This window comes from Monodelphis domestica, chromosome 1 (genome assembly GCF_027887165.1).
Source record: "Monodelphis domestica isolate mMonDom1 chromosome 1, mMonDom1.pri, whole genome shotgun sequence".
NCBI classification, from domain to species: domain Eukaryota; kingdom Metazoa; phylum Chordata; class Mammalia; order Didelphimorphia; family Didelphidae; genus Monodelphis; species Monodelphis domestica.
In genome coordinates, this window is record NC_077227.1 from 188,493,695 (window position 1) to 188,509,815 (window position 16,121).

At 36.1% G+C, this 16,121-nt stretch overlaps 1 protein-coding gene across 2 annotated transcripts in view; it reads right to left on the reverse strand.

Annotated features, from left to right (window-relative positions):
* Positions 1-7,123: 7,123 nt before the first annotated feature.
* Positions 7,124-16,121, reverse strand: part of ONECUT1 (one cut homeobox 1) — a 48,877-nt gene continuing 39,879 nt past the window's right edge. The window contains exon 2 of one of the 2 annotated variants that reach the window (XM_001370191.3): positions 7,124-15,082. In XM_001370191.3, coding sequence (XP_001370228.1) covers positions 14,790-15,082 — 293 coding nt within the window. In that variant the 3' untranslated portion in view covers positions 7,124-14,789. The remainder of the gene's footprint in view (positions 15,083-16,121) is intronic. The other variant, XR_460836.2, reaches the window with a different exon arrangement.

A 16,121-nucleotide genomic window follows, 5' to 3' on the forward strand; every position in this document is an offset into this window, starting at 1 on the left:
TTACAAATGAGAACCCTAGGGATAAGAGATGTTAAGTGATTTGCCCAGTATCACCCAACTAGTAGTGTCTGAAGTAGGATTTGAATTTATGCCTTTTTGACTCTAGGTCCAGTGCCTGATCAATAACATATATTTTCATTCTCAATAGTATGTAAGACAGAAATCAATGGTATAGGTTACAGTAAAAGCCTCTGGGATTCAGAAAATATTGTTAGGGGATGAGGATTGGGTATAGGGAAAATAGTCCTTTAAGATATTCAAACATCCATGAGGGTACACAAATGCCTTATTTTGGCTTTGCCTCTTTTCCTTCCTTCCTTCCTTCCTTCCTTCCTTCCTTCCTTCCTTCCTTCCTTCCTTCCTTCCTTCCTTCCTTCCTTCCTTCTCCTTCCTTCCTTCCTTCCTTCCTTCCTTCCTTCTCCTTCCTTTCTCCCCCTCCTTCTCCCCCTCTTCCTCCTCCCCCTCCTCCTCCCCCTCCTCCTCCACCCTCCTCCTCCTCCTCCTCCTCCTCCTCCTCCTCCTCCTCCTCCTCCTCTCCTCCTCCTCCTCCTCCTTCTTCTTCTTCTTCTTCTTCTTCTTCTTCTTCTTCTTCTTCTTCTTCTTCTTCTTCTTCTTCTTCTTCTTCTTCTTCTTCTTCTTCTTCTTCTTCTTCTTCTTCTTCCTTCTTCCTTCTTTCTTCTTCTTCTTCTTTCTTCTTCCTTCTTCTTCTTCCTTCTTCTTCTTCCTTCTTCCTTCTTTCTTCTTCTTCTTCTTCTTCTTCTTCTTCTTCTTCTTCTTCTTCTTCTTCTTCTTCTCTCTCTGACTCTCTCTTTTTCTTTTCTTTCTGTTTTGGCTCTTGCCTCCACAGATTATTCCTCCCTCCCTCTTTAATCCCTAGATTTGTTGGATTTTGTTTCCAAGGTTCTTCACCTTTTTGTTTTTTTTTGTATCATGGACACTTATGGCAGTCTGATGAAGTCTATGAACTCTTTCTCAGAATAATATTATCAAATGCATAAAATAAATAGATTGCAAAGGAAATCAGTTTTGTTGAAAGATAGTTATCAAATTATTATTTTTTTAAAAGGAGTTCATGGACCTGATTTAACAATCCCTGCCCAAGAATGCCTGGAAGAAATGAAAACAGAGATCAGTGAATCCAAACTCTCATTCTACAAATGAGGACACTTAGGTCTGAGATTTGATTCTAGATTTGAATATAGAACTTTTGACTCAAAATTCAGTGTTTTTTTTATTTTTTATTATTTCTACTGGATGGTCATGAAGTCATACATGACTGGAACAACTGAACAACAAGAGGAGAAAAAAGTTTACCTGTGACAAAAATCACCTTTTAGGTCATTCATTTGCAGACAGTAAAAGGCTTTTTGATTTGAATTCTGATGTAGTTGTGAAAGACATTCAAGATGTGGGAAAGCAAAGCCTGATATTAAGAGTTTATAGACATTCCATTAATTTTGGACATTTAGCAGCAGATCCAAACTGCTATATGACTGGTATTGTGAATGACAGGAATCATGGTGAAGAAAAAAAAAAGAAAGAAAGGGGAAAAAAAGAAAAATAAAGGGGAAAAAAGAAGGAAAGAAAAAAGAAAGAGAAAGAAAGCATTCTATCTGATTTGATCCTCAGTTCAATTGGTGATTTGTATCTCCTTTGGCTCCTTAAAGGGACAAGACTTTTTGAAATTTATCTGTAAAACCCAGAGGGGATATTATTTAAAAACAGAGTGTCTGGGTTTTTTCTCACCCTTAAAATTTTGTCCACAGAAATACACGATCACTATTTTAGACGACAACTGAGCAGAGGCCAACCAACAGGGAAAGAAAAGAAGACCACTAAATTTGCTGGTAGAAAAGTCAAGATAAAGTTGACTTGATGATAATCAAGAGTCCTATTTTCTGCCATTTTATTCCTATTAGGTCACCTTTCAATAGCTGCTATCTTAGATTGCTGCTTAAGATAAGATGCTACATGTTCCTACTGAAGTTTTTGCCATATAGGAAGAAGTATCTCAAGACAACAAAGATTCCAGTAACAGTCTAAATAAACATCCATCTAATCCCAATAGCTATAAATTAGAACTGGCAAATTAAAGTCAGAGGAGAAATTTGGAACTTAAGGTGGCAATGTATCAATAATCAATCAACTAACAAACATTTATTAAGTGCATTCTATGTGCTAGCTACTGTGTTAAGTGCTGCATATACAAAGACAAAAATGAAACAATCCCTGCCTCCAAGAAGTTTATATCCTATATGAGGAGACAATGTGTTTATGTATAAGCATATAGAAAATAAATGCAAGATAATTTCAAGAGCAATAACTGCTGGAGGAATCGAGACATTTTTCAAGTAGAGAGTAGCATTTAAACTCAATTTAAATAATAATAATTATATCCTTAATATATCACATAGAAATGATATTTTCAATGAATAATGCACAAATTATATAATATATGTAATTCTATATTAATGATGTACAATAATATATGAGGTATTATAAAGTAAATTCTATATTTAACAATAATATATTTATATAGCAATTGCTATGTGCTAGGCACTATATTAAATGCATTGCAAATGCCAACCCATTTGAATCTCACAACAACCCTGGGAACTAGGTATTATTTTTATCCTCATTTTACAAGTGAGGAAACTGAGATAAACAGAGGATAAGTAATTTGAACAGGGTCATACAGCTAGTAGGCATCTGAGGCTAGATTTGAACTCAGGTCCAATGCCACCTACCTGCCCCATTTTATAGGAAATGAAGGGTGGAGGCAAGAAGTAAATACATTTCAGGCATAGGAGACAGTCATTACAAAGGCAGGAAGATGAGAGATGGAGTTGCGCCTGAGGCAAAGAAAGATGGCTAGTTTGGATGAGCTGTAGAGTATGGTATTAGGGGTAATTAAGACCCAGCATATGCATAACTATAGTATTCATGTATATTACTATAGTTATATGCTGAGGAATGTCAGATTAGGAGTAATTCATAGGTTCAAAAAATAGGTTGGGTCCAACTGTAAATGATTTAAAAAGCCAAATAAAAGAGTTTATATTTGATCCTAAAAGCAACAGATGACCATTGGAATTTGTTGAGTAAGGAGCTGAGTTGGTTAGATCAATGCTTTAGGAAAATCACTTTGGCAGTTGTGTAGAGAATTGATTGATGTGACATTTGAGAGAGGGTGAGCAACTTGGAGGATATTGCAATAGGGGGTGAAGGTCTGAACTAGGATGGTAGCTGTATGAGTAGAGAGAAAGGGGTGCATGCCAAAAATGTTGTGGAGGTAAAAAAAGACAGTATTTGGTACTGATTTAGACATATGGAGTGAGAGAGTCTTCACCTGAGTAAAAGATCATGCCAAGGTTATGACACTAAATGACAAGAAGGATGGTTATTGATTCAACCATTCTGGAGAGCAATTTGGACCTATGCCCAAAGGGCTATAAAGCAGTACATACCCTTTGACTCAGCAATACCATTAGTAGGTTTTTATCCCAAAGAGATAAAAATCAAAAAGGGGAAGGGCCTATATGTACAAAAATATTTAAAGCAGCCCTTTTTTTTTTGTGAGGACAAAGAACAGGAAAATAAGGGGATAGCGATTGATTGGAGAATGGCGGAGCAAATTATAGTATATGATTGTAATGGAATACTATTGTGCTGTAAGAAATGATGAGCAGGAGGAGCTCAGAAAAACCTGGAAAGAGTTATATGAACTGAATCAGAGTGGGACCAGAAGAACATGGTATACAATGATAGCAATATAATACAATGCACAATTGTGAATAACTTAACTATTCTCATCAATACATGACCCAAACCATTCTCAAAGGACTCATGATAAAAAATGTCATTTGCTTTCAGAGAAAGAACTGATGGAGTCGGAATCCACATCAAAGCAAAGCTTTTTAAGATTTTCTCTCTTAATTTGTTTTATTCAAGTTTCCTTTCATAAAAGGATTAATATGGAAAAATATTTTACATGATTTCACATGTAATATCTATATAAAATTTCTTACTATAGTAATGGGGTGGCGGGAAGAATTTGAGGCTTAAAATTCTTTTTTAAATGTTGGAAACTGTTTTTACATATAATTGGAGAAAATTAAATTAAATTTGAAAAAAAGAAAGATAGGTGGGTCTCCAAGAGAAATTGGGAAGTTTGGAAGGTAGGTTTTTTGGGGAAGGTTCAATGAACAGTATTTTGCACAGTTGGAGATTTCTAGGGAATATTTAATTTGAAATGTCCAGTAGGCAGTTGGAAATGTGCAAATGATGTTCAAGAGTGACACTAGGGATGGATAGATAGATTTGGCAATCATCTGCATAGAGAGGTTTTGAGGTCACTGAGTGAGAGAGTATAGAGAGAAGAGAGGCCAGGAGAAAGATTTGGGGTATATCCAGATTTAGGGGACCTGATAGGAATGATAAACTAGTAAGGAAGTTAAGAAGGAATGTTTGGACAAAGGAGGAGAATTAAGAGAGAACAGTGTCACAAAAACTCAGAGAGAAATGAGAATCCAAGAGGAAAGGTTAGTCAGCAGTGTCACATGCTGCAAAGAAGTCAGGGAGAATGAAGACTAAAAAAACCCAAACAAACAACTAGCAGATTTGTCCATTCAGAGATCACTAATAACTCTTGAGAGAGCAGTTTCAGTTGAATGCTGAGATCTTAAGACATTTTTGCAAGGGGTTGAGAAAAGAGTGAGTGGAGAAGATGTGCAAGTGAGCTGTGTAGACAGCATTTTCTAGGAATTTTGCTGGTAGAGGCTGTTAGTCAAAGGAAAACACAGGAGACTCAGGTTTGAGCATTTCAAAGAACCAAAAGAAAAGGCTACATGTTCTCTCCACCACCATCTCCATGCTTGTTTGCCCAGCTCTTGATGCCATCAGTAAATGTAATCCAGCTATTTTAGAAGTGCTAAATTCTGCTACTACAACAGTGGAATGTACATATAAAGTTCAAGCTATGGATGTATTTTGGAAATGTACATATAGTATGTTCTGTATATAGTCGGGCAGTTTATCACTATGTTACCTTCCTGAGTGATGCTCTGTGTGGTACCATTTCTATTGCATGTACTTTTTTTCTTTTTTAAACTCTTGCCTCCTGTTTTAAAATCTATACTGTGTAATGGTTCCAAGGCAGAAGGGGTTATGCAAATGGAATTAAGTAATTTGCCCAGGATCACATGACTAGGAAATGTCTGAGGCTGAATTTGAACTCAATTTGACTCCAGGTCTAGCCCTCTATCCACTGCACTACCTAGTTGTCTCTCACATGTACAAATGTGCATTTGCTTATTTTAGTTTCAGCAGCTGGTTTATAAAAAAGATTGGAGGGGGCAGCTGGATAGCTCAGTGGATTGAGAGTCAGGCCTGGAGACAGGAAGTCCTAGGTTCAAATCTGGCCTCCGCCACTTCCCAGCTGTGTGACCCTGGGCAAGTCACTTGACCCCCATTGCCTAGCCCTTACCACTCTTCTGCCTTGGAACCAATGCACAGTATTGATTACAAGATGGAAGGTAAGGGTTTTAAAAAAAAAAAGGTTGGTTACTTGGGATGCCAGGAAAATCACCCTTCTTTTTTTAAAGCACTGATGCTTATGCTTTATTCTTACAAGGGTTGGACTTTACCCAGCTGATCTTTCAAGAGATTGCAGAGTTTTGACCCAAGAGAGGAATATAACCTGAGTCCCAAAGCATATTTGTATGGGACTTTCTTTTCATTGGTGGAGATCAATTCTCTGCACAGGCCTGAGGGGCGGGGTAAAATTGGCAACTTTGGTTTGCCTTGTTTCTTTGAGCTTTTGAGTGTCCTTGGGTTTTATAGTCTCTTGGGATGCTGCTGACTTCCAACTTCCAGAGAAAAAATGTATCTTTGCCAGTCCCACTTCAAGATGCGAAAGGGGGAGTAACACTCAGGAAATGCTGGCAAAATAAGAACTGGCAGTTCCCATAATATCTGTATCTCCAGTTTGCTACACTAGAGACTTGGGGAATTTCTCCTTGGGTGAAATATCAGACTATTTCTCTTTATTGAGCTGTTATCTCATTCCTAATGGGAGAGCTCTTTTACATTGTATTGTCTAGTATTTATTCTCCTATGTATACTTTGTGTGATTTCTGTTTTGCTAATGATTGGGATAAATTATTTTCTTTGCTAAAAAAAAGGCCAATGTCATTATCTTCAGTGATTATTTTTAATTGGAAATTGAGGAATAATGATGAAAAGTCATTAGCAAATTTAACATTTGTTAGTATTCATTAAGCACTGTTCAAACTGCTTCCTAGTCACCTCTTTTCCTTCCCTCTGAACTGACTTAATTTTTTTCCTCCTAGACTTGGTAATAGGATTAATTGGAAGCTATCCCTGAAAACTCTAAGAAATTGGAGTTGTTTGCTCAGTGCAATGGAGATAAGACTATTTTGCCTTCCTGAAGTGATAAGAACCAATTTTGATCTGAATCCACTCTAGGCAACATTCAAATGGGTCTCATAGTAGGCCTTTCCATGTAACCAAGGATGAAATAAAGAGAAGAGTTGAGCTAGCCTCCTGGATCTTCCTCTTGTAGGGTATAAACATAGGACACTACTCAATACATACATCAGTTCTCTTCCCCTCATGAGGTTTCTTGCACCTCTTACATTTTGAAAAATGAGAGAAGATTAAATAAAAAGTGAAATCTTTTATATCCACTTAAAGCTCATCATTGGCAATATTTATCAAGGACAATAGATGATTCTTACCATATGCCTTCTAACCTCTTTCCGACCACATTTCAGTCTCAAGTATCTTGGGCTTAACCTTTAAGTAAGAAACAAAAAATTTTAAGTCATAATTTTCAGACAGCTAATCTGATTGGTGGAAGTTGTCAGCCTCTAGAAATAGAAGGTTGCTCTTTCATTTTAAAAGTATCTTCTTGTTTTAGCCACAAAACCTTTTGGGGGAGAAAATTGCTTTCTTCATTGACTTCCACATAAATGTCAACACCAACTGAATCAGTCCCTGCTTCTTTACCACCCTCCCATCCTCATCCACCCTCCAAAACAAAATTCAGGGCTAAACTGTTGTGCTTGTATGGATGGGAAAACAAAAGGAGGCAAGAAAGGTCTAAATTTAAAGTGCTGGAAAATCCAACATTTTATTGACTACATTTGGTGACTACATAAACGCTGAAACATTTTAACACTGAAAAGCATGATGGCATCATCACTTGCTTTTTTTTTCTTTTTTCTTTTTTGCTTAGCAAACACAGCAGATGATATTGCACGGCATAAAGTGAGAACAGTAGCGAAGCTTAAAAAAAGGAAAGAAACCTTAATGCAGTACAGGAGATACCCATAAACAAACCAGAATAATGCCTAATGCATTATTCTTTCTGTCTCTACACACAAAAGTACAGAAGAAGCATTGGACTGAGAGAGAGACAGAGAGAGACAGAGAGAGACAGAGAGAGAGAGAGAGAGAGAGAGAGAGAGAGAGAGAGAGAGAGAGAGAGAGAGAGAGATTGACAAAATATTAGCAATCAACTGTAATTGGGTACAATAATCACTTAGTCTGAAATGCAGATGCAACGTATAAACTACTACTGCTTTCTAATTGACAAACAAAAAAGACAGCAACATTTGTCTTTTATCAAAAATCTCCTAAGCCCCTCATGGTTTTTATTTTTATTTTTTCATCGCTAAGGAAGAACTCCCTCTTGCTCTTGGAAGATTTTCTACCTCTACTGATCTTTTTTTTTTTACCTGATGATTGTCTTAGGCACCCTCCTTATATAATTAAACCATCAAGCTAACTTGAACATGGAAACTGAGACACAATCAAACAATAGCTAAGGTCAAAGGTGTTGAGAATGGAACAGTTCAAGAAAGGGGAAGGGAGAGATCTCAGGGAACACAAACTAGTGGGCTGGCTTCCAATAGGATAACACCATCAGGATATAGGAACACAACTATTGAAGCAAGTAAAAGACAATTTTTGAAAGTTTATTGTTTTTTTTAATACTGCTGTTTTGTTTTGAATGCAAAACTAAAATGATCCCACAATGATGATGCAATAAATGCAGAACATACCACAAAAATTCAAAAGGCTAAAGGAGAAACAGAAAACATAACTCTTAGGGATACAGTTCTGTTCAGTGTTTCATTGTTGATGGTAGAAGACGAGTTAATAACTACTGATTTTTTTTTTTCCTGGGTTTTCTCTTTGTGTTATACATAACTCACTGCACAGCATTACAGTATGTATTTAAAGCAGATAATTAGTCAATGCTTACCAATGACAGACCATTGAATGATCCTGCATTTCAGAGCAGCTTTATTGCCCTATTTAAATACTTGACAAGTATAAAATGTATCTAAGAAAATGTAACATTTGACCCAAAGTTTAAGCCCTCCCTTTCCTTTCCCACCCTAAACCCCCCATATTATGTCCCTGAAAATGAAAATAAGGTACACCTTGAACTTAACTATTGCGCCTGGAAAGAAAATATTTACATTGGTAATAAATCATATGAATTGATGACATTCATTTCAAACAGAAATTATCACTCAAGCAAAATAGCAGGCATCATCTCCCCTGACGATGCCATTTGTCAGGTTTGTAGAATTCTTTGTGTGTGTGTATGTGTGTGTGTGTGTGTGTGTGTGTGTGTGTATACTCACACTGTATGCATGTATAGACATATTGTATCTTTGTGTATCTACATTTATTGGGCTTAAGTGGCCCCAAACATTTGAAAAACATTAACAAGGCTTGGATGAAGTTTGTTGTTTCTAATTTGAAAAAAGAAAATGGTGGGAGGATGAAATATGGGGAAGGACAAACTTAATTTGTTTGGGGAATCCATTATTCCTTCTATCCAGGGCCTCTGAAACAATTCCAATTTTGCAGAATTGGGAAGTCGGGTGGTGGTGGAGAGAGGGGGGATGAGGGAGGATGTTCAGAAGATTTGGGGTAACAGCCTAGATAGAAATAGGTATGGAAAAGAACACTTTCCTTTTTTAAAAATAAAATTTGTAGTTGCAACTGAGAAATCATGCTCTGGGAGTCTCCTGTTTTCTCATACGTGTTGCCTCATAAATAGCATTGGCTCAGCCATTTGTCCTTAGGAATGACTTTCTCTTTGGAGGCTCTGAGCCATGGCATTACCCATGTAGTTCTAGAAGTGGAAATGTTCCCTCCAGCCTTTGAAGCCCTTCAGAAACTTGGTAAAACTTAGAAGTATTTCCAAATTCAAGTTAGCTTGTTTCTAGAGTTTTTACAACTCGCCTTTCCCATACCCACTCGAATGGTAAATTTTTAAAAAAGTCAGCAAAGTATCTCACAAATGCCAGTGCTTTTAAACATCAAACAAGTTTAAAATTCTTTGGAACTGCAGGTCTTACCCGCAAAGGAATTTTTTCTTAAAAAAAGACAAATAAATAAAGGAAAACACATGAATAATGCTTTTTTTTCTTTCTAAGTGACAAAAAGGACAACCTCAAAACACTCATTTTGGCATATACAAGTTTTTTGAAGGGGAGGAGGGGGGAAACCTGGCAGTGTTTACAACACACACTGAAGTGCCTGCTAAGACAAGTCTAAAGATACACCCTGCAGTTAAGAGAAGCTCTCTCCTTCAGCTTATCTTAGCATAAAGAACAAAAAAGATTGTAACATAAAGCTTTGGCCATTTCAAATCTACTATATACATTTTTAAAGCTACACAATCATAAATTAAAGTAGTGATTAAATAAGCTCATACAAAATGTAATTAAATTAAAAAATCACAGCACATCATAGAGGAAAAAACATGAAGAACCCAGTGTCACAAAAAAGATAATTTTTTTTACCCTGTGAAAAAATCAACTACTAAACACAAAATTTCTTAAGCAACTACTTAAATGAAAGTCTTTTTTTTTTGTACCTTTCTTGCATTTTTACACAATCTTTAACCCGCCTGGGGAACATTTCCAGAAATTAAAAGTCTTCCTTGAGCATCCTAGAGCAGTTCTGCCAACCAAAAAGCAAAACAAAACCGGACCAACCCCCAAACTGAAGGGAAAAAATCCTCAGTGATACATACTACAAAATAAATAAGAATTATAAAGATTTTTTTAAGTAATCTTAACAATTACCAAACTAGTAAGTTTTGCCTTATCACATAGACTCTCTATACAACATAACCCTAAAGCTTCATTACTATGAGGTATTTGGAGGAATTGGTAAAAGTGATGCACGGCCTGCCTGGTGGAGGGACTCGAACTGTGGTGGGAGGGGGAAAGAGGAAAAGGAGCTTTGGTTCATCAGCAAGAAAGTGGAAAAAAAAAGTTTTCCTTTGGTATCAAAGAAAGTTTCATTGCATGGTTGCAGGGAAAAAGCACCACGGTGAATAATTATTCCTTTTTTTTTTCCATTAGTGGCCTTTCTAAGAGGCTGAGGTATTCAAAGAGTATAAGGTGAGAGAGGTCAACAGCGGTTTAACACTTTGGTTCAAGCAAGGCACTCGTCCTATGAGTTTACAAAGTTTGCAACATGTTTGCCTAAAGATTTATTAAGTAGTATTAGCAGTAGTAAGAGTAGTATTCCTAATGTCATTATTATTATTATTACCATTATTATTATCAATAATGAAGACAAGTTTATACACTGAGTGAAGATTGAGAAAAGGGAAAAGAGGTGGGGGAGAGGGGAAGGGGCTGAGTCCCCTTTGCAGACCAAGGCCGTGCATGAAAAAATCTTTGGTATTCTTTGGTATCATCAATGTGATTAAAATCACCAATGGAAATCGAGTGAGGTAGCGTCTTTGGTTCACACTATAAATAGTAGATTTTTACACATTTCTTTTTTACATTTGTGGAAGTAGCTATTTCTTACCTTTTGCGGTCCTTCATATTTAGGAAATAGTTACCAGATGTATTAGAAACCACACCACAATAATAACCCAGAAGGCCCGACAAATCTCAAAATAGCCTCTGGCCTTTGAATGCACCCTAAACTTGGCTTGATAGAAAAGGGAGAAGTGCTTTCTCTTTGTTTGTTAAATGCATAGTTTTCATCCTTTATGTACAAAGGGAGGACCTTTCTAGGGAAAATTGCCTTTACAGTTCATGTGAGAAATGTCCTAGAACTCTTTGGTATAGCAAGGTTTACATTTAACCTCTGAAGATAGGCCATTCACCTGGGGGAGCATTGAGAGTGGGAAGAGTCCCAAAGTACACAGTGCTTTGCTTTTCTTTCTTTTTTTCTTTTTCTGTTTTTTTTTTCTTTTTTTTCTGGCAAAGGAATCTTGGTGCTCATGGTTGGGTGCAGTGAATGACATGGGTCAGTTGGAATTTCTGGATTCCACCACACCCTTTCTTTGGTCTTTAGGGTCTATTCCAGCTGCATTCTGAGACTGAATCCCTGACATCCAGAATTATTTTACCTGAAATCTAATTAAAGCTTTGCCTCCTGTTCTTTGGTGTCTGCTTCCTTCCCTGTACCATCATTCCTCCCACCCTCCTGCTTGGCCCCTTTCAGGAAATATTTCCTTTGGTGATAGGACCTGGGTGATTGATGGATGACATCAGACTAACTTCAATTTCACACACACACATACACACACAAAGAAATGTTAAAGATTATTTGGAGTATAGTGTTGGAACCAAGAAAAAAAAATTGAGATTTGTCCTTTCATTGAATTTTACTTAGAATAAGGAATGATGAGAACTTAAGTGAACTAATGACATATTGTTTGCTTTGATCAATGTATTAGGCTAATATCCTGAGACATAAAATAATGCTATGCTAAGCAGAAATGGTGAAATTTCTTTTTTAATGTGATATTTAGAAGGTGAGTAAGGAATATGAAACGTGTAACTATGAGGTGATTAGCATATTGCTTATGGAGAGGTGGGACTTGTCCATTTATGATTCTAAAAATCAAAGGTCTCAAGTATGCATAACAGGTAAGTAAAAAATTATTTTTCAGGCTGTAGTTTGTGCATCTGTTTATGTGAAAAATATATTTCTAGGTCCTGAAATTGCATATTGGGTGCAAATTCAATGCTGGTATGAAAATTCTCTTTGGTTTCAGCAAATAGGTTAATTGATTAATTTTAAAAGATACTATGATGGGAAATACTTTTTAAAAATGGTGATATACCTGGAGGCTGTGTCTACATCCAAAACAACTAGTAGAAAAGTTTTTTAAAAAGCATTCAAATTGGTCATTTGGGAATTATGAAATAATAACAAAAACAAAAACAGAACCTGATTGCTTGAGTTCAACCAGTTTTTTGGTGGGTTTAAAAAAAGACTGGAATTAAGTAAAATCATTTATGTGTGTGCAGACACAGCTTGAAGTTCCCTGAATTTTATATTCTCATATTTGAAATGAATAAGGCTTCCCCCTCCCAACATAATACGTAAGTTATATTGCAGGTTTTCTTTTCCTTTTGGAGAGAGCAAACATCAATCCATTTTTTCCTTTGATTCATGCTGCATTGACAATAGTGAATTTCTAGGAAACCTTGAAGGTATGCAATTTTAGAAGTTTGCTTAGATAACTGAACTGTAATTGTGCCTTTTTTTTTTTTAAGAAAGCTGGAATTTGGGATAAAATGAAAATCTAAAATAAAAATGCCTTGAGGCAACAGCACTGGAGATTTCAAAAAGGAGTGTTAGTTTCTTTTATTCCATTCAACACTGATCTCAGGAGGAGGAATGAAATTAATGTATTGAGTTTCACCTTTTTAGATTTCTGTCAGATAATTAGAGATGTTCAAATTTGGCCTTAAGGAGCTAGATAGTATGTTGTAATACTTTCTTTATCTTAAGCATTTTTATGAGGTTTGAATGAACTACTTGTTATTGAGACAATGCTTAGCTTTATATTTTCAAACAGTCAAGGTAATTAAAGTTAACCAGTTTTTAGCCTAATGATGAAAATGGTACCTGTGGTTTTGGTTTGAACTAAGAGAATTTTCCTCCTGAATTTCTATAGTTCTAGAAGTGAGAGGAAATGATTCATTGGGTGCCACCTGTGTATTATCATTATCTGATTCTGTTGTCTTTTCTATCATTCCTAGTGATCTTTAAAAAACCCTCATGATTGTATATTGTCCCTGGCTCTGTGATTTGAACAAATATAAAATATTTGTCTTGTATTTAGATTAGGTTCAGTGCTCTTTTAGTTTGCCCCCTTTTAAATAAAGTAGAATCTATGACATGTAATATCCAGCTTGATGTAGTAGCAAGAAAGAATGTAGTGTACAATGGAGGTTGTGCTTAGTGATGTAAATACTATAAGTACTGCAGGATTGAAAATCTACCCTCCTTTTTGGCCTTTTTCTATGTATTATCAACAATCCTCCCAATTCAAGGTTGAATAGTCCATTGTCTCTTGACACCCAAATCTCTTTAGTGATTGAACTTGCTATATGATCACTTTGATTCACTTATTAAGGTCATTTTTAGTGAATGTTTTCCATTGTATATCTTTCTTGAGTACCTCCATTTTTACTCAATTTCATTAGTCTTTTTTGGTTATTTTTAAAAGCATTTTGGCATTTAATGATTGAAAATAAATCTAAATCCCTGGGCCAAGTCCCTAGGATTTATAATCACTAATTTGATAGTATGGGCATCTACCAAGAGATTTTTACTGAAGCCACTTTTCTAATTTCATGATGTTAAGAGTAGGTTCAGAATGGCCAATAGGGAAATAATTTAGAAAGAACAAAATCAGGTTTTTCTCAAGTACCAATGGATTATTCGGGCTGTGTCTAGAGTTCTATTCAAGTGATGCTTAGGGAAACTTGAATAGGCTTGTGTCAATTGGATGGAAAGACACATTCATGGCCTCAACCTTTGTGATGGGATATAGTTGCTTCCCTGAAGCTACATTCTTTCTTGCCAATTCAGAAAACTAATGTTTCAAATGCTTCAAGAATCCTAAATAACAGTCATGATTATATGTATACTGTATTATACAGTTAGGTCAGTTCATACGTATAACTTTACATAGTATTTTGTGTAAAAATAGCTTTGGAATATTAAAATCATTGCAATAAAATACCTGCACTATAATAGTAAATGTGTTCTTTGGTACCTAGGTTTTTTAAATGGATGGAATCTTGTTTCATTTCTTAAAAAATATCTGAACATTCCTTAACAAACAAAGAGAATGCACTGGTTTAGGAGTCATTCAAATTTTCTTTGCTGGGTTTGAATCTGCATTTAGGTTACAGGCCTGGCAGGTTCAAACAATAGAAGAGCAAAATCCCACTTCTGTTCAAATGAACTCAGACAACTCCACACCATGTTGGCTGTACTCCATGGTACAACCCTTCCTGAAGACCAGCCCTGCCTAAGTCCCTAACCATTGGTGGTGGGTGTGTGTGTGGGTATGTGTGCGCGCACAGTACTGAGACACCATACACCTTCATGGTGTGGTAGAAGAGATGAAGAAGTCAGATCTGAAAAGATGTCCATTCAATGGCTAAAAATCACTATGCTTCAAACCACTAAACAGCCAAGCACAGCAAGAATGATCATGGATGGACGGTGTAAGACCCAGCAGTTCTCTTGCTCTTAACTTCCTTTGCCAAGTCTTCACCCTGCTGAAGTGTGTGTCTCAGAACAAAGTCAGGATGCAGGTGAGTTCAGTCTTTGGTTTCTTTGGACTATAAATAACTTTTTTTTTTTCAAATAATTCTAAGTATAAACCTGCTATCTTGAAGTCCTGGTTTTTTTTTTTTTAATTTTTATTTAAAGCTTTTCCACCGAGGTTTTAGTTTGTGGTTATTTCTTCATGCTTTGGTACAAGTGCTTGATGAAGAAGATGAATTGCTTGAATTGGTGCTGCCCTCGTCTTGCCACTTATCCAGACTCCTCCTCCTTGCATTCATGAAAAAGTTGCTGACGGTGCTCAGCTCCAACCCAAGCTGCTGGGAAATGGTGATTTGCAATTCTTTGGATGGACGCTTATTTTCTTTGAATATTGCATGTAGAGTTCGACGCTGGACATCTGTGAAGACCAACCTAGGCTTTTTGGGTGTGTTCCCTCTATCCTTCCCATGTTCTTGCTCTTTTCGTTTGCACGCTGTAATAAAACACATAGCTATGTTAGAACATTGCCTGGAAAAATATGGAGGCCATAAGATGGGGCTAATGAAATTGTAACCAAGTGTATCAATTAATGCTTATGATAATTTTGCTTTGAAAAAAATTTTTTCCTATTTATTTTTTTTGCTTTGCAGATAAAAAAAATACAGGATGGTATATTGCAGAAGAATAAGAAGAAATAGCTTAGGTCCTCAAACAGTTTATGGTACAATTGCATTTAATATATAGAAATTGGGTATTTGAATTAAAAATATCCTACCTCCTTATCCCACTTTATTTTCTCTCTAATATTTTTGTTATTTCACAGTATGAAAGAAAATATTGTGTTGGCCTTCCATTGAACGAAATAAAAAATGAAATTAAATGCTGTAAAGGACCAGAAAGACACTTCTTCAAAGTGATGAATGAACACATCATCGATCCCTCCTTCCCCTTTCATTGTCCTATGCTACACCCAAACTAACCCTAAAGGGTTTATCAAGTGTGCCAAGTTTTGTACTTTGTACCAGGTTTATGCCCAAGGTGATTAATGACAAAAAGAAGAGAATTAAGGTATGGAAACTATATATAGTATCACAGCAAACACCTACAATTCAAACATATATCCAAAGGTTGGGAGGTGTCTGAAGAAACCATAGTATATAAAAGTAATAGAATAAACATGACTGCACCATAAGGAATGCTGGATTCAAAGAAGGCATTGAAATGTAACCCAACTTGGGAAGGTTTTAATATGTGGAGTGTAAAAAGCAGAAACCCAGAGAACAGAATACACAATCTATGACAATGTTGATAAAAGACACCACTGAAAAGGCTACCAAATACTGATTAACTAAAAGCAACAATGTTGTTAACACATTATCAAAATTAAAAGCATTCATCCTTCCCTTCTGCTAGCAATCAGTAAATTACAACAGTGTGAAGTGTCATATACTCTCCATCACAATCTTGCTTAATTGTTTTTGGGCAATATACTTTCCAAGGGTGGTGGTGGAAAAAAACAGACCAAAAGGAAC